Genomic DNA, 21,283 nt, shown 5'->3' with positions numbered 1-21,283 from the left:
CCCTAAGTAGCCCGGACCCGTTGCGATGCGTTGGGGTCGCTCTCTGTGACCTCCCGCGGCCCCTGGACTCCTGCCTCGGCCCCACGCACATCAGCCTGATTTCCCAAAGCCAGAGCCTCTCGGGTTGTTGGAGAGTTGCTGGAAAACGGCCGTGAATTCCCAGAACTGCCTGGGAACCAGTCTCTCCCCGCCGGAAGAGGCAGCCTCTCACCAGGCCGGGGCACAAACACCCTGGCCCCGCACTCGGGATCCCTGCTGTTTCCCGCTGATTCGTGTGCTCTGCGAGCCTCTCCCCGGCCACCCTGCAGCCCCTCACCCGGGACCCGTCTGGCCCAGGCAGCTGAGGCTGTGAGGAGGCCCTCTCTCACCTTCCCGGTGACGGCGGACAGAACCGCCCCGAGTGGGCTCCCCGTCCATGCCGATGGCATGAGAGGCAGGCTCCCCACACAGCAGGCCGCTTGCCGCTCCCAGCGCGAAGGATGGAGACATTCAGGTCCTCCTGGTCCACAACGCACGGGACTCCCGCGCCCTCAGCTCCCAGTCTCCACGCGGAGGAGTTCCGGGCTCCCTCTCTGCCCACAGCCGCCCCCGCGAGGTAACGGGGCCCAGATCCACTTCCTGCCTCAGGGGCTGAGAACATCCGGGGCCTCCGGCCTGATCTTGCGGGAAGAGAGAAACGTGAACAGAGGCTGCACACGTGGGCCCAGGCGCGCCGGCGGTGCGATGGCGTCGGAAACTCTGGTAAAATCGCGAAGCTCAGACCCAGGGCCAGGGGAAGGGGGGCAGGGCAGGGCAGGGGACAACCAAAGAAAGAGGTTGGGTGATGGGAGAAAGTCTTTGGTTCTCCGTGTCTGTGGGAATTGAGCAGTTTTAACGGTGCCAGGCACAGCTTCCAGGCTGGACGGGGCCCCAGGTGAGGAGGCCGCGCGGATCACACGTGGCACCACGCCCTATGGGCGTCTCTCCTCCTCGCTGCCTGTGAGGAAGGCGCTCCTGGAGGCCCTGCTTTCCTCTCCGGGGCCTCCTCCCCTCCGACGTCCCTTCCCTGACACCCCTGGCCGCTTCACTCCCTCCCCTGCCCCAGAGCCGGAGCTGGGCTTCTCCCCGCTCTCCTGACGCTCTTCCCCTGGGTTCCCCTCCCCCGGGGGTCCCCTGTCGCTCCCAGGAAACCAACGTCTGTCCCCACAAACCCCAGGCTCCCCAGGTAAAGCCCACGGGCCGAGTTCACGGAGCTCAGAACTGAGCTCATCTTGTCCCCCCAGCCCCCAGCCTCCCACCCCAGCTGCCCCTCCGGGTGCCCCACGCTGTCCTAGCGGACTGGGGAGGAGGGGAGAAAGGCCTGTTCCTCTCGCAGTACTAGTAACTCGCATTCATTCGCAAGTTTTCATTGAGAGTGTTCTCTGTGTTGGGCCAGGTCATAAGACGCCGAGCAGGGAAAAAACCCGTTACTATTCTCGGGGCTCACACAGAAGGAGCCAAGGAAAGAGTGTGTGCATCCCGGAGTTGACCGAGGGGCCTCATGAGTCCTGATACGTGTGGCTTCTGACAAACACCATCTCGGAGTCTGGGCGGTCCTCGGTTGGTTTCTAGGTAGTCAATGCATCTCCGCACCATATGGGGGTGAATTTCCTTTCCGCTCGGCTTCCCAGAGGGCCGTAGACAAAATTGCAATTTAGATTCAATCAATAAATGTTTATTGAGAGTCTATTTTTTGCCTGCAGATCGTGGGCTTTGTGAGTACACAAAAGGAAATGCTGTGGGAGGAGCTTTCCATGGAAACGTCTCCCTGTCTGCTCGGAGGTGTTTGCGGACGATGGAGGCAGGAAAGTGAGAAAACAAAAAAAAAAGTGTCCTTGGTCTCCACACAGGACCACGTTCCGAGTGGGTGAGGCAGCTCTGATCTGAGGAAATCATAACAGACCTCCCCTCCCTTCTCCAAACTTCTGTTTACTAAAATTCTACCATTAGAGATTTATTCCTCTGATTAAACTCTGCATGCCTAGGACAGTTCTTATTTTTCCAAATGAAAATATTAATACTTCTATAAAAAGGACACGATGCCCTTAACCTCTTAAATGACACATAATTTGACATGCGTGCCAATCTGGACCTGTGGGTAGTACTTGCCTGAAACATTGTGTTGAGAAAGCCTCTGAGGCTCTATATGGCTTCCAATCCAAAGAATGTCTATTGATTAGTTATACCTGCCATAAATACAAGAAGGGAGGAGAGTATTTACTTTCCCTGTCTTAGAGTAGAGGAGGTTAAGTGACTTTTTTGTCTCCTGCTGTAACAGGAGAGAATGCGCATGCACACATGCTAAGTCCCTTCAGTTGTGTCTGACTCTCTGGGACCCCCTGGACTGTAGCCCCCCAGGCTCCTCTGTCCATGGGATTCTCCAGGCAAGAATACTGGAGTGGGTTGCCATTTCCTCCTCCAGGGGATCTTTCCAATTTAGTGATCTAACCCGTGTCTCTTATGTCTCCTGGATTGGCAGGCAAGTTCTTTACCAATAGTGTCCCAAAAATCTGATGGTGGAGCCCCTGAAGGAGGGACTTGAGACCCTAATCTCATCATTAGCTATGACCACGAATGTCATCATGTTATCCCCCGGTCTGGCCATGGCCCAGGCTTTCATCATGTTACCCCCTGGTCTGTCCATGGCCCAGGCTTTCAGGACCTGCAACAGGAAGTCCAGAGCCCTGCCCCTCCTCTCAGAGCCATCTCAGGTGTCAGCCCTCCTGGCCTTCCAGCCACGTCTTTGACCATACTCCTGGTCCTTTCCTGTTCCAGCCACTCTGAACTCGTTTTTTCCCCAGCTTTTTGAGGTTTAGTGACACACAGGGAAATATATATATATATTTGAGGTTGTACAATGTGACTTTTAAAAAGTGTATAATGTAATGATTTCATATGTGTATACAGTGTGATTACCACAATCAAGTTAATATATCTATCACCTTACATAGTTACCATTTTGTGTATGTTGAGGGAGGGGGTGAGAACATAAAATCTATTCTCTTAGCAACTTTCACATATTAACTATACTTACCATGCTGCACATTAGAGACTTAGAATTATTCATCTTGTAACTGGAAGTCTGTACCCTTTGATCAACTTCTCCCATTTCTCATGTAACCACTTCTGTAGCCTCTGGTTCTACGACTTTTTCAAAGTGAGTGTGTGCGCGTTTAGCCTGTAGTCCACTAGGTTCCTCTGTCCATGGAATTCTCCCAGCAAGAATACTGGAGTGGGTTGCCATTTCTTTCATCAGAGGATCTTCCCAACCCAGGGATCACATCCACATCTCCTTCGTCTCCTGCATTGCTGACAAATTCTTTACCATGACACACACATACATATAAGTGAGACCCTACTTTAATTGTCTTTGTCTGTCTGGCTTATTTCACTGAACACGGTGTCCTCTGGGCTCCTCCATGTTGTCACAATGGCACAATTTCTTGCTTATTAAAGACTAAATAGTCCACAATTTCTTTATCCATTTATCTGTCACTGGACACTTAGGGTGTTTCTGTGTCTTGGCTGTGGTGTGAATAATGCTGCAACAAACGAGAGTGCGGGTATTTCTTCAAGATACTAATTTCATTTCTTTTTGGTGTGTATTAATATACCCACAACTGGATCGTATGATGGTTCTATTTTGAATTTTTTGAGGAACCTCCATACTGTTTTCCATAATGACTGTACCAATTTGCATTCTTATCAACAGTGTACAAGGGTTCCCTTTTCTCCACATCCTTGCCAACACCTGTCATTTCTTGTCTTCATGATAATAGTCATCCTAACAGGTGTGAGGTGATATCTTGCTGTGGTTTTGATTTGCATTTCCCTAACAGTTAGTGATGTTGAGCATCTTTTCATATACCTCTTGAGCATCTTCATATACCTCTTGGCCATTTGTAGGTCTTTGGAAAAATATTCAGCTTCTTTGCCCATTTTTAAAGTAGTTATTTTTGCCCCACTGAACCCTTTGCAAAGCCTGGATATGCCTTTATCTGCTTTCCCTAGACCACCTAGAGCATCCATGCCCACTGTCTCCGCAGGGAAACGCTCATGTAACTCCATCAAGACCCGACTCAAACATCACTTCCTCCTAGAAGCCCTCCCTGATTCCTCCACCTGAGGAGGAGTCACTCCCTGAGTCATCAGTGTGGACCCATCCTCTGTCTGGGTCTGCCCAGCCTCTATCCTGGCCATCTTCACTCTACCCTTTGATGCATCTTACTTTCTTTTAAGACTGAGAGTTCCACTGAGGGCAGGGCTAGAGTTTGACCTCTGTGAGTCCAGACCCAGCACTGGGCCTGAAAACAGCTGATGTGCAGTGACCACTGGTTGAATATAGGATTGACTGAGTGAGTGAATCAACATCTCAGATGTCACAACGGTGTGAGACTCAGCTCCACAACCAAGTTCCTGTGCTTCTCCTTGAGTTCCTACAACAGTGCACTAACCTGACATGGTACATCACCCCCAGATCTCCATGGCTCAACATCACCCGGGTTAATTCCCTCCCACAAAGCCCAGCATGAGCTGTCTTTGTATTAACCATGTCCCTTGTTTCTGATCTGATGCTGTCACATCTAGGGGGTACCGCCCCTCCCAAGGTCAGCTAGTTCCTAGAGACCATAAACAGCTCACCCATGAGCACACCTTTCCAGTGCAAACCAACTAACCCAGAGCCCACCCACCACCCTCCTCCACTGGCTCCCGCCCTCTGCGCCGCCGTCCCCCTGCCCTCTCCTCCCTGGGCAGGTTCCACACAACTGGGGATGGGCCCTGTGCCCCTCGCCTGCTGGAATGATCCAAACCAGCCAGTCCTCAGCTGCCCACCCCGCCTGTCCACTCCTTCCGCAGAAACCTCAGTGAGGTCTCTGGTCCACACTGACCCTCCCTCCCTCTGCCTCCAGCCTCCCTGGTGCCTCCCCGTGCAGCCCTGCCTGGCATCACGTGCCCCCTCCTCTTGGGAACTGTGAGGAACAAACAATCTTTCTGAGGGCAGTCGTCTCCTAATCTGCTGATCTTTCTGTACCTCGAACTTTCTATCAATCTATTTTAAAAGTCTTCCATTCAGTGACCCTGCCATCCAGGGAGCTTCCCATACTGCTCTCCACTTCACCACGTGGCCCCTACATTCTGTAAAAGAGAGTGGGAACATCTCATGCCAGCTCATAACTACTCCTGCCCGGAAGTGCCTCATGCCACCTCAGGTCACCACCCATCGACCAGAAGCTGTCACGGTGCCCCTGAGGCACGAGGGGTGTGACTGGGGAATCTGGTCTGCACTTCTGGTCTTGACCCTCCCCTTCAAATTAGGAATGAATCAGCAACCTAAGGTCAGTATGTATTTATTTAATAACAATGGCATGATATGATGGTAGAGTCCCCTTTGCCATGGATATGACCTAGTTTGTCACCAGAAAATATGGAAGCTGAAAGTTAAAAGAGCAGAGATTGCAAAGAGATGAGGCCGAGGACTGACTGGGTCATAAATGTGCTCGGGCTTCAGGGCCGCGAGTGAGATTAATGGGCCTAGGCCCCAAGTGCTCACCCGCGCTCACCTCCATGGGCCAGCACAGATGGGGGCCATCTGGGGACGGCTGGCTTAGGCTGGGATGTGGCCAAGGAGGAAACATGTGTCTGGCACCTCCCTCTCCTGTAAATATCCTCTGGTTGTGGTGTCTCTGGGGCCCAGATGTTCACTTTCAGTGGTTGCGTTAAGAGACTGGACCATCATCAGGCTCTGGAATATTCATGACCAAGGAGGGGTCATCTGAGGAGAGGCACTGAGAATCCTTGAAAGCACAGTCCTCAACGAGATGATGATTTCAGCTTCTTCCCCCCCAGATATTAACTGCAGCTGCTCAGAGGTGGTAACACGAGCGAGATTTCGTCTCTTCCTTGTCCCACCCTCGGGGACACGGAGGCGGTACGCCGGGGGGAGGAGGAGTCTGACGAGAAGAGAGAGTCTTTCCAGGAGGCAAGAGGGCAACCGGACGCATGATTCAGGCCCCGTGCGCATGTGCTCAGTCACCCGGCCGTGTCCGACTCTCTGCGGCCCCGTGGACGGTAACGCACCAGGCTCCTCTGTCCGTGGGGTTCTTCAGGCAAGAATACTGGAGTGGGCTGCCATTTCCTTCTCCAGGGGATCTTCCCAACCCAGGGATCAAACTCAGGTCTCCTGCTTGGCAGGCTCTTCACCACTGAGCCACCAGAAAAGCTGATAACTGTATTTACTCTGCACGAATGAAAGGAAGTTCTCATTTTTACAAATGAGGATGCAGAGGGGGTAGGAAACCAGCCTGGAATCACACAGGATTTGAGTGGGTGACTTTGACCCAGTGCTCCTTCTCCTACAGAGGTTCAGCCTGAGGCTCCGGGATCACTGAGAAGACGGTGGCCCAGTCCAGAGCCATTGCCCACTCGAGGGATGGCTGTTAACAGAGAACAATGGCTTTAACCTCGTGGAGGATGCCTTCTGGAGGGTGGTGACAGCTGCACATTGTTTCTGCAGAAAAATGCATGAACCCGCAGGCAGTCACATGCATCGTGATTCTGCCCACGGTTTCAGGGTGTTCCTGGGTGTCCCAGATGGAAGTGCAGCTGATGGGGTGCAACTGAAGCACTTTCTCCCCAGCCTGGTGTATTGCAGACTCCTTCCAGGTAATACACTGACACAGCTGTAGTTAGAGCACTGATGGACCAGTGTGAGAGGAAGCAGTGTGACCTCAGGACAGGGGCCCCACATTAGAGACCAGAGTCACGTGTTCTTTCACGTGCTCTGTCCCTCCCCGTGTTAGAGCCTGGCCTCAGGAGAGGACCTTACCTCCTCAGTATCTCAGACCCCTTCTCTTCTCTTCCCCCAGACCCTCTCTCATGATCTCCATTCTACCACTTGGTCATCAATGTCCTCGATTCAGAAAGCTGGCAAGGAAGGTGAGCTGCCAACCACAGATGGGTCAGGACATGGAAGACCCCACTTGGGTTTTGGCAAAGGGGCTTCTGCTTTCTGCAAACAGGAGGAGAGCAGGGACTTGAAGGTGAAAGCAGCAGCATTGCTTGTGGTTACGTGGCCTCCTGTGTCTCAGTTTCCCCATCTGTAAAATGGGTCAATGGCAGTTCTAACCTCATAAGGTTGTTACACCTGCAAAGCAAGGAGAACAGTACCTGGAGCACAGGATTCACAACACACATGGGAGCTGTAGTCACTCCAGCCCCTGTGTCCACAAAAGTCAGGTGATGGGGTCCTGGGGCTGCAAGAGGATCACCAGTAAATAACCCTCCTTGTTCCCTGGGCTCTGAATAAGTCAAGTGAGACCAACAAGAGAGCAAAGCGTCTCCCTTGTTCTGCATGCCCCTGAAGTCCATCCCACCACCTCCCAGGAGCACGCAGAGGCCAGGAACCAGGATGAGGGATGCGCAGTTCTCCCAGCTGTGGTCAGGCACCACTCTCTGCTCCGTCCTGCCAGCCCCAGCCCTGTGTGGCTCCCATGGCCTGGGACGTGTCTGTACATTTGTGATCATCGAGTCGGCTTTGCCGTCTAGTTAACCCCATCAGCGGAATATGTGGGCTTTGTATAGAAACACAATCTCTGTTGCACTTGAGTTGTTTTTGCAAATCAAGTTCTTTAAGAGTCTCCATCTTCTTGGTTTGCTTGTGGTCAATAAGTCAGGAACACCGGGAGAGGCCAAGGGCGTGCTCCCTGCCAGCTCCCCACAGGGCAGAGCACAGCCACTTGTACCCTGAGGATGGAAGGAAAAGGTCCCCCACTCCTAGGGGAACCCCTGGCACAAACACAGCTGCTGACAGGGCAGTTTCTTTTCCAGTGTGGCCCTCGCATGTGGCTGCAATGGCCCCATCGCTTCACTGTCCTCCTGTGTCAGCAGGTGCCCCAAGAGTGCCAAGGTACCTGCAGCCCCCGATGCCTTGGCTCAGCAGCTGCCTCTGATTGGAAACATCTAAAGCCTGAAAGCCAATAATGAGGGCTTCATGGCCTCAGCTACCTCCAATTTAGTTTTTTAGGAAGAGAAAAGCATCTGTGTTATTAATGAAATCAAGATTTGGGGAGAAAAAGCATACTTCCAGCTGACTCCTCAGTTCAGTACAGTTCAGTCGCTCTGTCCTGTCCGACTCTTTGTGACCCCATGGACTGCAGCACGCCAGTCTTCCCTGTCCATAACCAACTCCTGGAGCTTGCTCAAACTCGTCCACTGAGTCGGTGATGCCATCCATCCATCTTATCCTCTGTCGTCCCCTTCTCCTCCTGCCTTCAATCTTTCCCAGCATCAGGGTCTTTTCCAATGAGTCAGCTCTTCCCATGAGGTGACCAAAGTATTGGAGTTTCAGCTTCAACATCAGTCCTTCCAATGAACACCCAGGACTGATCTCCTTTAGGATGGACTAGTTGGATCTCCTTGCAATCCAAGGGACTCTCAAGAGTCTTCTCCAACGCCACAGTTCAAAAGCATCAATTCTTCAGGGCTCAGCTTTCTTTATGGTCCAACTCTCATACCATACATGACCACTGGAAAAACCATAGCTGACTCCTGGCCTTACATAAATACAATCCACTCGAAGGAAAGCAACAGACTAGGAAAACTATTGTTAACACCCCTCACAGAAAGAAGATTACGTTTGATCTTATGTAAAGAGCTCCTACAAATCAAAAGCAAACAAAAATTACCCGGTATTAAAAGGGGTGATGAGCATTGTCTCGAGCTGTGCTGGTCACCCGCTGGGGTGGCCACTCCTGCGTCCCCATCCCAGGGCCCCAGGTCTGCTCAGGTCACCACCTCCACGTGGACTTGTGCCTGGGGCAGGGCCCAGCCCCGGTGCCCTGGAATCTGGGCTCACCGTGGCCAGTCACCCATAGACAGGACAGGCAAAGGGCAGGTGATGGCACCTGTCCCATCTGCTGGGCTGGGGAGGGGGAGAGGAGGACAGGGGACTTCCAGGAAAGAGCTTCCTCAACCTCAAAAAAGAGACGCTGCCAAGAAAGGCCCCCTTTCCTGCTTGCTGTAACCATGGTGAAGTTGTGAGTCCTGAAGAGGCCGCAGAGGTCTTAGACCAGGAGGGGAGGTGACTAAAAACAACAACGTCACCGAGGTTGGCAGGGCAGAGAAAGGGAAGGACTCGGGCCTGCCTGACATCACTGGGCTGCGGAGTTCACCAGCCCAGGAGATTGTTTGTTTGTTCTTACTTAAAAGGTTGTTTCTAACTGTGATAAACTGCATGTAACATAAAGTGTGCCATAGTGATGAAGTGTATTGTTCTCAAGTGCACAGCTCAGCAGCATTAAGCACATTCAGGGTGTTGTGCAAGCCTCCCCAGCCTCATCTCCAGCACTTCCTCATCTTCCCAGATTGAGACTCTGTCCCCATTAAACCCTAACTGCCCATCGCCCCCCGCCTGCAGCCTCTTGTGCTTCTGTCTCGATGAACCCGACTCCTCCAGGGACCCCGTGTAAGTGGCATCACACAGTATTTGTCCCTTTGCAACAGGCTCATCTCATTTCACACGACATCTTCTGGGTTCACGCACACTGTAACATGTGTGAGAATTCCCTTCCGTTTTTAAGGTTGCATAACCTCCCACTATCCCATTCATCCACCGACGGACACGTGGGTTGTTTCCGCCTTTCTGCCGCTGTGAATAATGCTGCTGTAAACGTGAGTGAACAAAAGTCTCTTTAAATCCTTGCTTCAGTTCTGGGTATAAACCCAGAAGTGGAGTTGCTGCGTCATATAGTGATTCTATGTTTATTTTTTTGAGAAAAAAACATACTGTTTTTCAAAGCAGCTGCACCATTTTGCATTCCCCCATCTCCAGCTCTTTTAATATAAGAAGATAAATTCCTTATCACTCAAGCCAGTTGAGTCATGGTTTTCTGTTCCTCGCTCCCCAAAGCACCCTAATCGCTACAGTTAGGAATAGGCACTTTTATAGATGAGATATGATTGGCCAATTAACATATGAAAATATACTCAGCCTAAGTAGTTACATCGGGAAGTGCAAATTGCAATAACTGATATAGTTTGTGGCCATTAGACTGGTAAAGAGTAAAAAGATTGGTAATAGCTATGGTTCTTCCAGTAGTCATGTATGGATGTGAGAGTTGGACCCTTAAGAAGACTGAGCACAGAAGAATTGATGCTTTTGAACTGTGGTGTTGGAGAAAACGCTTGAGAGTCCCTTGGACTGCAAGGAGATCCAACCAGTCAGTCTTAAAGGAAATCAACCCTGAATATTCATTGGAAAGACTGATGCTGAAGCTGAAGCTCCAGTACTTTGGCCACTTGATGCAAAGAGCCGACTCATTGAAAATGACCCTGATTCTGGGAAAGATTGAGGGAAGGAGGAGAAGAGAGTGACAGAGGATGAGATGGGTGGATGGCATCACTGACTCCATGGACATGAGTTTGAGCAAACTCCGGGAGATGGTGAAGGACAGAAAAGCCTGGTGTGCTGCAGTCCATGGGGATGCAAAGAGTCGGACATGACTGAGTGACTGAATACCAACAAAGTCAGCGAGGCTGTGATGTACGAGCTCTTGCACGCAAGTGGAGGAAGTGGTCACTAGAAAACATTTGGGGAAGGCAATTTGGTGTCACTAAAATCTTTTTTTTTTTTTTTAATTTTCATTGGAGTATGATTGATTTAAAATGTGTTTATTGTATACAGCAAAGTGAATCAGTTCTACATATACACATATCCACTCTTTTTTAGATTCTTTTCCCATATGGGTCATTACAGGGTATTGAGTAGACGTCCCTGGGCTCAGCATCACTAAAAATTTTAATGTACCTATCCTTTAGTCTCACAACATCAAGCCAAGCTGTTTTGTAGGAAGGCCAGCACAAACACAGAAAGAAGTAAGAAGAAAGAAGCTGATGGTTTGGAGCAATGGTAATAGGAAAAAAATATGGGAAACCTTCCAAACAGCTTCCAAGAACTTGGTTAAACAAGCCATGATGCAGTCACAGTGTGGAAAACTATGCAGCTGTAGAAAGAATGAGTTTCACCACCCATTGCGCAAACATGGAAAAACCTCCAAGACAATCGATTTTGAAAGTCCAGTGAACATCAAGTCATAGAATAACGCAAATAACATAATCGCACTTACGTCAAACCTTATATCTGCACGTATGTACGTAAGCATGTTTATACATAGGCAAATTCGTAGAGCGAAGACCATGAAGGAAGAGACTGCCGGGTTAACAATAGTTCCTCTGTAGGGAGAAAATGAGAGCTGGAAATGAGGGGAAACTTGAACTTCTCATTCTACACTCTGTTTGAAAAACATTTTTTACTGTGTGTTGCCGCACTGTGCTATTTCCTTAAAATGCAAGCCACTCATGTTCGAAATCAATATATAAAAGGGTTGTGTTATGGAAAGAAAGGCTTTCGTTGTAAGAGAGGTGGTTCGCCTGCCCCCTACTCCTCTGACGCCTGACCCCATGTCACAGATGCGTGAATTTCCCTGCCAGTGAGGAAACGGCAGCAGCTCAGAGGCCAGCCAAGGCAAAGCCAGGGCCTTCAATTTCTCAGCCTGGGAGCCAGAGAAGGCTGAGCACAGAGCTGCTTTCTGCAGCTCCCAGGCCTCCACCTGCACAAGCCTGAATCTCACCCACCCAGCCCCGTTTCTCCCTACCTAGTGTAGCCTACGGAGCCCTGACCTCAGTATGGAGCCGGCTGCCCCAGATCCATGGGCTGCAGCCACCTCAACCACGTGTCAGAGCCACGTTCCTGGCTGACTGCCTCATGGCTGGAAATCCACCTTCGCACTGTCCGGTTTGCTTTCAGAGTCCCTGACGGCTCTGGGGGGCATCTTTCCTTGTGGGAGGGGTGCTGAACTCAGGGGATACCCTGGGCTTTGTTCACCTCTGTCTGGGGTCCTTAACCAAGAGTTCCACAGGTGTAATTCAGAAGGTTCGGGAACCTGACGCCAAGTAATCTCATGAATTTTATTTTATGTATTTCCATATCTTTCACAGCCCCTCCAGGGATGAGACCCGGCCCTGCCAATTGAGCAGTCGTGGACCTGGGCAATGTCTCCTAACCTTCCCAGCTTCAGCTTCCTCATCTGTGAAGCGGGGCTAGTGAGACCTGGCTCACAGAGTTGCTGCAGGGATTAACGCACAGCATAAGTGGTGTGATCAGAGAGCCTGGAGCAAGGGGAAGGGACCCAGAAGAAGGAATGTCTTGACCCAGCCTAGGCATCCTGGAGGGCCTCTTGATGAAGGAGCAGAGCTGAGTTCTGAAGATAGTCTAATTACCACTGCTGTGTAAGTTTAAAAAAAAACACCACACGTTGAAATATATATTACCACGTGTAAAATAGACAGCTAACGGGAAGCTGCTACATAGCACAGGAAGCTCAACCCGGTGCTCTGTGACCATGCAGGGGGCCGGCATGGGGTGGGAAGTGGGAGGGAGGTTCAAGAGGGAGGAGACGCAGATACCTACGACTGATTCATGCTGATATACTGCAGAAATCAGCACAACATTGTAAAGCAATTATCCTCCAATTGAAAGTTAAAAAAAAAAAAGTTTACAGAATAAAAAAATAAAAAAACAGCGAAACTTAGTAACAGAAAAGCACTGTTTCCTTGTGCTCATGGGCCCATGGACCATCTCCGCTCACGTGTCTGTCGCCTGGTGCTGGCTGTTGGCAGGGACCTTCCCGTCCTGCCGGCTGGAGCACTCACCCAGGACCTCTCTGTGGTCTCTCTACATGGGTTAGTTGGGCTTCCTTGTAGTATGGCATCTGAGTGCCAAGAGAGAGCCTCCCAAGAGAACCAAGAGGGAGCTTTATGACCTTCTAAACCTCACCTCAGAAGTCACATACATCACCTCTGCCAAGGCCATACAAGGGGATGGAATGTGGACTCCAGATTCAAGGGGATGGAATGTGGACTCCAACTCTAGATGAGAGAACCGTCATTGTGAGGTCATGTGAAGTGGGAGATGTCATTGTCAACAATATTTTGGAGAACAGAATCTGTCACAAAGGCCAGAGCAAATAGGAAATATCTGTGCTACACTAAGAGAAAAAGAATACATTTCCTGGACTGCCTGGGACTGTTGTGCAGGTCACGCACTGCAAAAAGGCACCCTGCCAAGAGGGCAGGCGGAGCTGAAATCCATTCTATCCTCCATTCACTGAGCTCTGTGTTCATGTACGTATGAAGCTGCATCTGCTCAGAGGAAGGACAGAATTTTTCCTTTTCAAAGAGTGTTGTCCACTTGCTCAGGTGAGCACCCACAGAGTTGAGTGCACCCAGAGAGGGACACTTTTCTAATACCCACATGGAGCAGCGGGGCTCCCGGGGAAGGTAAGCAGCAGAACTAGGGCCGGGAACAGGAGGGGAAGGAGGGAGGGGGCAAGGAGAAGGGAGGAGGGGGGAGGGGAGTGGTGGGGGATGGGAGGGGCCAAAGCTCAAGACCCAGGCTGAGACCAGGGGCCTTGCCCCTCTCATCATCCCCCCACCCCTCCCCAGACACACACACCCAGGAAGTCATTTCCGTCTCCCTTTCACATCTTCTGCCAGGATTCTAGTTCTCTCTGCTCCCAAATCCAACACACCTCAAGTTCACAAAGAAGCCCCAATGGGTCAATATGACATGGAGAAAACCTTCAACTCAGAAGAGGTGCAGGAGGCAGGACTTGGGCCAGACTCCAGATGTCTTTGGGGATGCAGCCTATCCTGGAGAAGAGACAAAAAGAACTAGGACAAGAAGTCCCTCCTTAGAAGGTTTAGAAGAGCTTCCTTCAGGGGCTGAGGTGCTGAAGCAGGAGGCAAGGACTCCCAGCCAGATAGAGCAAACATCCCCCTGCTTAGCATTTAATCGCTCCCCCCACCCAGTTTCCTTCTATGGAGATGGGGCTATTTTGAAGAATGCTCAGCACTGTAAAAATAAAGCCAGAATCGCATATCTGGGCTTCTGGAGAGACCACAGTAGGAAACGTGGAACGCAAAAGCTATTTATATGGTGAGGGAGCGTTTGGGCAAGAAACTTACAACCGGCTTTTAGAATTAATTTAGCACCTTGTCTGCTCCAAGGACATATGCTATGTGTCTAGAATTATGACACCTCCAACACCATCAGGCAGGATCGCAGGGCCTCCCGGCACACAGGCTCCGTGTGTCGGCAATGATCACACCTCCCTGTGTGTGCGAACACCGCCCAGGCGTCTACAATCCTAGAGTCTCCAGAAACAAGTGGACATATGGCATGTGTCTCAGGTTTTGGCAGTAGACACAGAAAATAAACGGTGTGTGCCGTCCAGGGTGAGGCAGGGGGTGACCTGTGCTGTCTTTGCTGTCTCGACGCCACACGACACGGCAGGTTCCCAGCTCATAGGGGGCGTCCCCAGGCTTGGCATCTGCACATCCTGGAGTCCGAGGTGGGGCCCCTGGAACCAAGGGAACGGGCACCCACCTGTTCCGTAACTGGCAGCTCTTGGCCGTTTTCACCTTCGAAACACTACTAAAAAGGTAACTGGTACATCTGCTGATGCAGAGCTAGAAAATCTGAACTAGACAGAGACTCAGTCATTGCCCCAGCAGAGAGGCAGGGAGACAGACTCATGGCCACAGATGCGGGGTGGTAAGCAAGAACTCAAACCTTGTTCCAGAAGGAACTGGGGAAGGCAGTGATCGTCATCAACCAGGTGTGGGCTCCTCACTGTCCCCGTGGTGCCCAGACACACTCGGGAGCCCCAGACCCACCCCAACTTTCCCTGAAAAAGCCAGAAACAAACTGCCTTCTGCCCTCAGCAAATATTTATTTGGTTCTCTCGCAGGAGGTATTCATACAAAAGAGACAGGAGATCCACACGCCTGTCTTCCGGGAGCTGACGTTCTCATGGGGTGATGCGGTTGTATTGTCGGCTCCGGCTGCCATGACAAGAGACCATGGACTGAGCGGCTTAAACAACAGGCATTCCTTTCTCACAGTTCTGAAGACTAGAAGTCCAAGGTCAAGGTGCCATCAGGGTTGGTTTCTGGTGACGCCTCTCTTCCTGGCTCGCAGATGGCTCCCTTCTCACTGTGTCCTCTGGGTGGCCTTTCCTCTGGACACCCAGAGAGAGAGAGGTTTGGTGTCTCTTCCTTTTCTTATAAGGCCGCCACTCCTATTGGATCAGGGCCCACCCTTATGGCTTCATTTAACCTTGAAAGTGAAAGTGTTAGTCACTCAGTCATGCCCAACTCTGTGACCCCAAGGACTGTAGCCCACCAGGCTCCTCTGTCCATGGGATTCTCCAGGCAAGAATACTGGAGTAGGTAGCCATTCCCTTCTCCAGGGGATCGTCCCAGCCCACAGATCGAACTGGGGTCTCCTGCTTTGCAAGCAGATTCTTTACTGTCTGAGCCACCAGGGAAGCCCCTTTTAACCTTAGTCACCTCCTTAAAGGCCTCATTTCCAGATATAGTCACACTGTGCATTGGGGCATCAAGATAAATTTTAGGAATGGACACAATCTTGTTCATAAATGGGAAAGAGATGCACAGAAGAGTAAGTCCATTACATCGGATGTTAGAAGGAAGCTGCCATGGGGAAAAAGGAGGCTGGAGAGGGGAGTGAGGAGGGCAGGGTGGGTTTGCAAATTAAATGGCAGTGGCCAGGAGGGCCTAGGTAAGAAGTGACACTCAAGTGGAACAAGCCGCTCGGCCTCACAGAGACCCAGAGGGGCTGCAGGGGCCGGAGACAGGTACAGAGACAGGTGCAGAGACAGGTGCATGTCAAGAAGCAGAAGGGAGGCCACCTGGCAGGAGAGGTGGACATGGGGGCAAATCGAGTTCAGAGAGGGCAGATGAGGTCAGACCAACTGGGGCGGACAGGTCATAGGGCCCCACAGAGCGTGGTGGAGACGTGGTTTCAGAGCCAAGCAGCCACGTGACCTGACCTCCAGGTCAGGGTGGAGAATATTCTATATCAGGTTAAAGCAACATTTAAAAATTTTTTGAACTCTATGAATTGTTGCAGGATAATCAGTTCTGATTTTTCAGTTCCATTTTTGGACCCTGCAAAGTAAGCTCATAGTCAGGTTGTTGTCGTTTAGTTGCTCAGTCGTGTCCAACTCTTTGTGACCCCATGGACTGCTGCACGCCAGGCTTCCCTGTCCTTCATTATCTCCCAGAATTTGCCCAAGTTCATGTCTATTGAGTCAATGATGTCATCCAACCATCTCATCCTCTGTCGCTCCCTTCTCTTCCTGTCTCAATCTTTCCCAGCATCAGGGTCTTTTCCAATAAGTCAGCTGTTTGCATCAGGTGGCCAAAGTATTGGAGCTTCAGCATTAAGAGAGTCAGGAGAATAGTCAGGAGATGCATAGTCAGGAGACCCAGGTAGAAGCCCTCACTCTGTCATCGTGGACAGGTCACTTAAGTTGCCCTGTCTCAGTTTCCCCATCCGTCAAATGGGGACAATCTGGCGGCCCTCCCAACCCCCACTCACTCGTAACCAGCATGAGCTGAGATTACAAATGCAGGCATGCAAAGCTTTGACAGTAAAAATGCTCTTCAGCTCTGGAGAGAGGGTGGAGATCCGGGGGCCCCAGAAGCAAAACCAGCACTTCTTGCCCTTATGCTTCCTTGTTCGAGCCAGGGCAGGGTGTGTTGTCATGGCTTTTAAAATGACCCCACACAAGGCTGTGTCTGCAATGTGAGCTGAGCTGTGAGAGTTGGAGGAATGGCTGTCAGCACAGGGGGATGACTGACCTCTCCCTGAACCCTCTTTGTACTGGTGGAATCTTTCCTTTCTGCCTCCAGTGTTCTTGCCTGGAAAAACCCACGGACAGAGGAACCCGATGGGCTAGAGTCCACGGGGTGGCAAAGAGCGGACATGACTGAGCATGCACGCTCACAGGTAGGGTGACTTGTGTGGTGTTCTAACCATGGATCACCCCGTAAAGCCCCCTAAACCCCGCCTCCACCCCCTGAAGCTAGCAACTTGCAAGAAATAGACTTTTTTCTTTTTCCCTTAACAATCACAAAATTCATCTTCAAATTGTGTGAACTGAAAATCAGCTCATAAACCAAGAATAATATTAGCAACCAGAGCATGAACGAACTTTAAAAAAAAAAAAGTTTAAAACCATTAGGGGCACTTCCCTGCGGTCCAGTGGTTAAGACTCTGCCTCCAACACAGGGGTGCAGGCTTGATCCCTGGTCAGGGAGCTGGGATCCCATATGCCTGGCAGCCAAAAAACTAAAAACATAAAACAAACAATATTGTAACAGATTCAATAAAGACTGTAAAAGTGGTCCACATTAAAAAAGAACAATTTTAAAAATATTAAAAACAAATACATTAGGTACTACTCAAAGAAAGGAAAGATTTCATCAGTACAAAGGGGGTTCAGAGACACCGTTTCTCCTGTCCTGACACCCATTTCTCCTCCCCAGAAGCAGAGACTGTTACCAATGCTTCTCCCACATCTGTAACTCTGCCTTGAGATTTGTTTATACACACATGCATGTATGTAATTCCTTTAATTCCAAAATGGATATGAATCATACTTCCTTTGGCACCTCCATTTTTTTCTCACTTAGCAATAATGATTTGGATACTGCTCCAGATCAGCACTTAACTTGCTCACTCTTTTCCGTTTCTTTTTGCGCCTTCTTTTTCAAAGAGTGAAAGCACCATAATTTAGTCAAGCAGACTCCTACTGACTTGGGTTGTTTTCCCTTTTTGGCTAATTTCTGCCATGCTGGAAAGAATATGCTGTACAAATGCTTCTGGCGACCTGTGTGAATACATCCGCGGGATAAATTCCCACGAGAGGAAGAACTGGATCAGGAAGTACGGGCTTTAGGCGTTTGGATAATCTCCCCAAGTCGCCTTCCCAAGAGCTTGCATCTACCCCATTACCCCCAAGGCACGAGTACCGACATTCCCCAAAGGACACTGTATCTGTTTCCTGGGGCCCGCTGTAAAACATGACCAAGATCTGTGCCTTAAAACCACGGCAATGCCTTCTCTCACAGCTCTGGGGGCCAGAAGTCCAGGTTCAAGGTGCTGGAAGGATTGGTTCCTCCTGGAGGTCCAGGGAGAATCTATCCACGTCTCTTTTCTGGTTTCTGGCAGCTGCTGGTGCTCCTAACACGGCTTGGCTTATAGGTGAATCGACCTGTGCCCCTGTCTTCCCAAGACCTCTCTCTCCTGCAGGTCATGTGTCCAGATTTCCCTCATCTTCTAAGAACACCAGCTCAGCTGCTGGCTTAAAGCCCACTCTAGTCCAGTACAACCTCGTCATACCCTGAGTACATCTGCAAAGACCCTATTTCCAGACACGGTCACATCCACAGGTGCCAGGCGTGAAGACTTTGACTTACCTTTTGGGAGGACAACCTGCAACAGAGGTGTGATGGGATGTTTTCAACTCTGACCTTCTAAGAGATGCCAGGACTTTTTTGGGGAGGGAGTTTTGGGGCTTCCCTCATAACTCAGTCAGTAAATCATCTGCCTGCAATGCAGGAGATCTGGGTTCAATTCCTGGGTCGGGAATATCCCCTGGAGACAGAAATGGCAACCCACTCCAGTATTCTTGCCTGGAGAATCCCATGGACAGAGGAGCCTGGTGGGCTGCAGTCTATGGGGTCACAAGAGTTGGACACGACTTAGTGACTAAACCACCACGAATAGTTGCTTTACAGTGTTGGTTAGTTTCTGCTGCACAGTGGAGTGAATCAGCTATATGTGTACACACCTCCCCTCCCGCTTGGGCCTCTCACCCCCTAGGTCATCACAGAGCTCTGAGCTGAGCTCTCTGCGCTATACAGCAGGTCCCCACCAGCCATCGGTTTCAGGCATGGTAGTGTATATGTGCCAATCCGAATCTCCAGTTCACCCCCTCCCCCCATCGTGTTCACATGTCTGTTCTCTATGCCTGCCTCTCTATTCCTGCCCTGCATATATGGTCATCAGTACCATTTTTCTAGATTCCACATACAAGCATTAACATAACGATATTTGTTTTTCTGTCTCTGACTTACTTCACTTTGTGTGACAGGCTCTAGGCCCATCCACATCTCCATGAATGACCCAATGTCATTCCTTTCATGGCTGAGGAATATTTCATTGTATATATGTGCCACATCTTCTTTTTCCATTTATCTGCCGACAGACATTTAGGTTGCTTCCACATCCTGGCTTTTGTAAATAGTATTGCAGTGAACACTGGGGTACATGTATCTTTTGGAATTATGGTTTTCTCAGGGTATGTGCCCAGTAGTGGGGTTGCTGGGTTGTATGGTACTCCTATTTTTAGTTTAAGGAAGCTCCGTACTGTTCTCTCCATAGCGGCTCCACCAGGTTACATTCCCACCAACGCTTTGTCTAGCAGAATCGAGTCAAGTTAGTGGTGGAAATCCCAAGTCAGCTCCTCCCGCCTAAGCCTTACTGGCTGCCTCCTCATCACTGCTGACACCTGAAACCCTCTGTCTACCTTTACCAGAAGCTTCCTGAAGCTCCCCTATGGGTGAAGTGGGGCTTAGGGAGGTGGGTGGAGTGGGGAGCTGTGAGTCCTAAGATCTCCCCAAACCTGGGACCACCTGGGGAGGCTTTGCCAATACAGATGCCTGGTCCAGTGGAGTCACACATGTAACTGGAGCTTACATTCTAAAGTTCTCTAAAGTAAAAACCACACAGAGTTAAAGTTATGCCTGGAAAGGCCCCTTAGACATTCAAAAGCCACTACCCAACTTTTGTTTGCCTTTGGCAATGCAAAATGGTCCATGGAGACCAGGGTCTGGTGTCTCATCTGCATGATGGGGAGACAGAATTCTTCTTCTCTGTGCTTGGGGAAGGATGCTCCCGTCCAGGGAAAGCCTTGACCTCTTCAGCCTCCCTCTTCCCTTCAGCCGAGGTTTGAAGTAAACAAGTCCGAAAGCGCTTAGTGCCCAGAGCACAGGCTTAGCCTACCGGGACTCCCACCTGCGGTCCGTCAGCAAGATGAACGGTCCAGAGGTGGACTGGTGACCCCTGGGGACACAGAGGGCGTCTCTGACCCTCTCCACAGCCCCACCAGCCCCCTTTCCATCTTCAGTCAGCGGGGCAAAGATTTGCTCAGGGGCCAGCGCCCTGGTGATGAGCCTGTGTCCTCAGCCTTGTGGTCACCTTCACTTTGAAGGGAAAGTGGCAGGGGTGGGGGACGGAGGGAATCCTCTCCCCACCCCGACCCCGCTCACTAACCCAGGAAGATGGCTGTGACTTGGGCAGTGAAAGCAGGTAAAGGGAGAGTCCCCCAGGCTCTGACAGAGACGTAGAGAACCCCGGCTCCGGTGGATGACACATGTAATGGGCTGAGGGAATTTGCTTTGGGAAATTCATTCATCTGCTCTGTCCAGTTATCCTGTCTCCTGATGAGGATCCTAAGTGTTTTACCCCCACTTAATGATATTTAAAGACTTTGTGTTGAAAGAAGGGGGTCGACTCCTAGCACAAGTCAGCTTATGTGGAGCAAATGGAAATGCTGTGCACGTTTCTTGGTGTACTGACTTCTCCCGGCCGGTTTCCCACCCGGAACGGCACGGGGCGGAAGCCATGTGAACAACTTGCAAACGCTGCTCAGGAAACCGGGGGTCACCCCCAAACACATAGCCTGCTCCCTGAAACGATCAGAGAGAAAAGCCCCAGAGCACAGAGTATGGCTGGGGGCTTCAAGGTTCCTCCCAATGCAATCAAAGTTCACAATCAGTGCCTGATGAATGTACCAAGGTGTGGAATTTGATTTCCCAGAGTCTCTCATTAGGAAGTTATTTATTGTTTTTTAAAGCTTTTTTTTTTTTTTAAAGAAGGCTGTTACTGCTTACAATTTTATTTCCTTTAATATTGTAAGAGAAACATGATCCAATATTGGAATTACTTGCGATTAGTGTTATTTGATGGCTTGTTTCTGCCAACGTGACCCTGCACTGAGCAGAACCTTATAGGGTCTGGGCGATTACTCCAGTTACATTTTGGAGGGGTCACATCCAGATTCTAGTTCAAATGTGTCATACTCAATGTGGACCTGGGCAAAGAGAGTGTTTTCCCCTCCTGGCTTCTGGACTTGTGAGGTCTGGGATTAAAGGTCCATCTGATTTGAGTCATTCCAGTTCTTAGAATACAACTGCAAAGTCAAAGAGGCATTCAGAGAAGACCTTAAAAAGAAGCCATGATTTCTAGGAAAATCAAGTTGGGGGCAAGATATTTTACATGGCGAGTCTGAAGAGTCTACTCACTCAGTCACAGGTGTGTGTGTGTGTTCTGTCG

General features: G+C 50.4%; 2 protein-coding genes across 8 annotated transcripts in view; one reads left to right on the top strand and one right to left on the bottom strand.

Annotated features, from left to right (window-relative positions):
* Positions 1–1,124, bottom strand: part of LOC145531106 (uncharacterized) — a 72,036-nt gene extending 70,912 nt beyond the window's left edge. The window contains exon 1 of one of the 6 annotated variants that reach the window (XR_014072189.1): positions 369–1,124. Coding sequence is in view for 2 of the 6 variants with exons in the window: in XM_081552710.1 (XP_081408836.1) it covers positions 369–489 (121 nt within the window). In the remaining 4 variants the exon portion in view is untranslated. The remainder of the gene's footprint in view (positions 1–368) is intronic. The other 5 variants (XR_014072190.1, XR_014072188.1, XR_014072187.1 and 2 more) reach the window with 5 other exon arrangements.
* LOC145531105 (uncharacterized) lies at positions 658–21,120 on the top strand. Of its 2 annotated transcripts, XM_081552708.1 has the most exons (9): positions 658–741; positions 1,722–1,827; positions 5,866–6,125; positions 6,378–6,681; positions 12,013–12,303; positions 14,826–15,007; positions 16,795–16,891; positions 18,197–18,390; positions 19,331–21,120. In XM_081552708.1, the coding sequence occupies exons 1-4, from the start codon at positions 724–726 to the stop codon at positions 6,405–6,407; spliced, it is 414 nt and encodes a 137-aa protein (XP_081408834.1). In that variant the 5' UTR covers positions 658–723; the 3' UTR covers positions 6,408–6,681; positions 12,013–12,303; positions 14,826–15,007; positions 16,795–16,891; positions 18,197–18,390; positions 19,331–21,120. The 2 variants fall into 2 exon arrangements, with proteins under 2 accessions (XP_081408834.1, XP_081408833.1); XM_081552707.1 differs by lacking the exons at positions 6,378–6,681; positions 16,795–16,891; positions 18,197–18,390; positions 19,331–21,120 and adding an exon at positions 6,885–6,954 and having other exon boundaries at positions 14,826–15,342.
* Positions 21,121–21,283: the final 163 nt, after the last annotated feature.

The sequence above is a fragment of the Giraffa tippelskirchi genome, chromosome 13 (genome assembly GCF_054371585.1).
Source record: "Giraffa tippelskirchi isolate mGirTip1 chromosome 13, T2T-mGirTip1v1.2.pri, whole genome shotgun sequence".
Lineage (NCBI taxonomy): Eukaryota > Metazoa > Chordata > Mammalia > Artiodactyla > Giraffidae > Giraffa > Giraffa tippelskirchi.
This window is presented reverse-complemented; position numbering and strand designations above follow the sequence as displayed.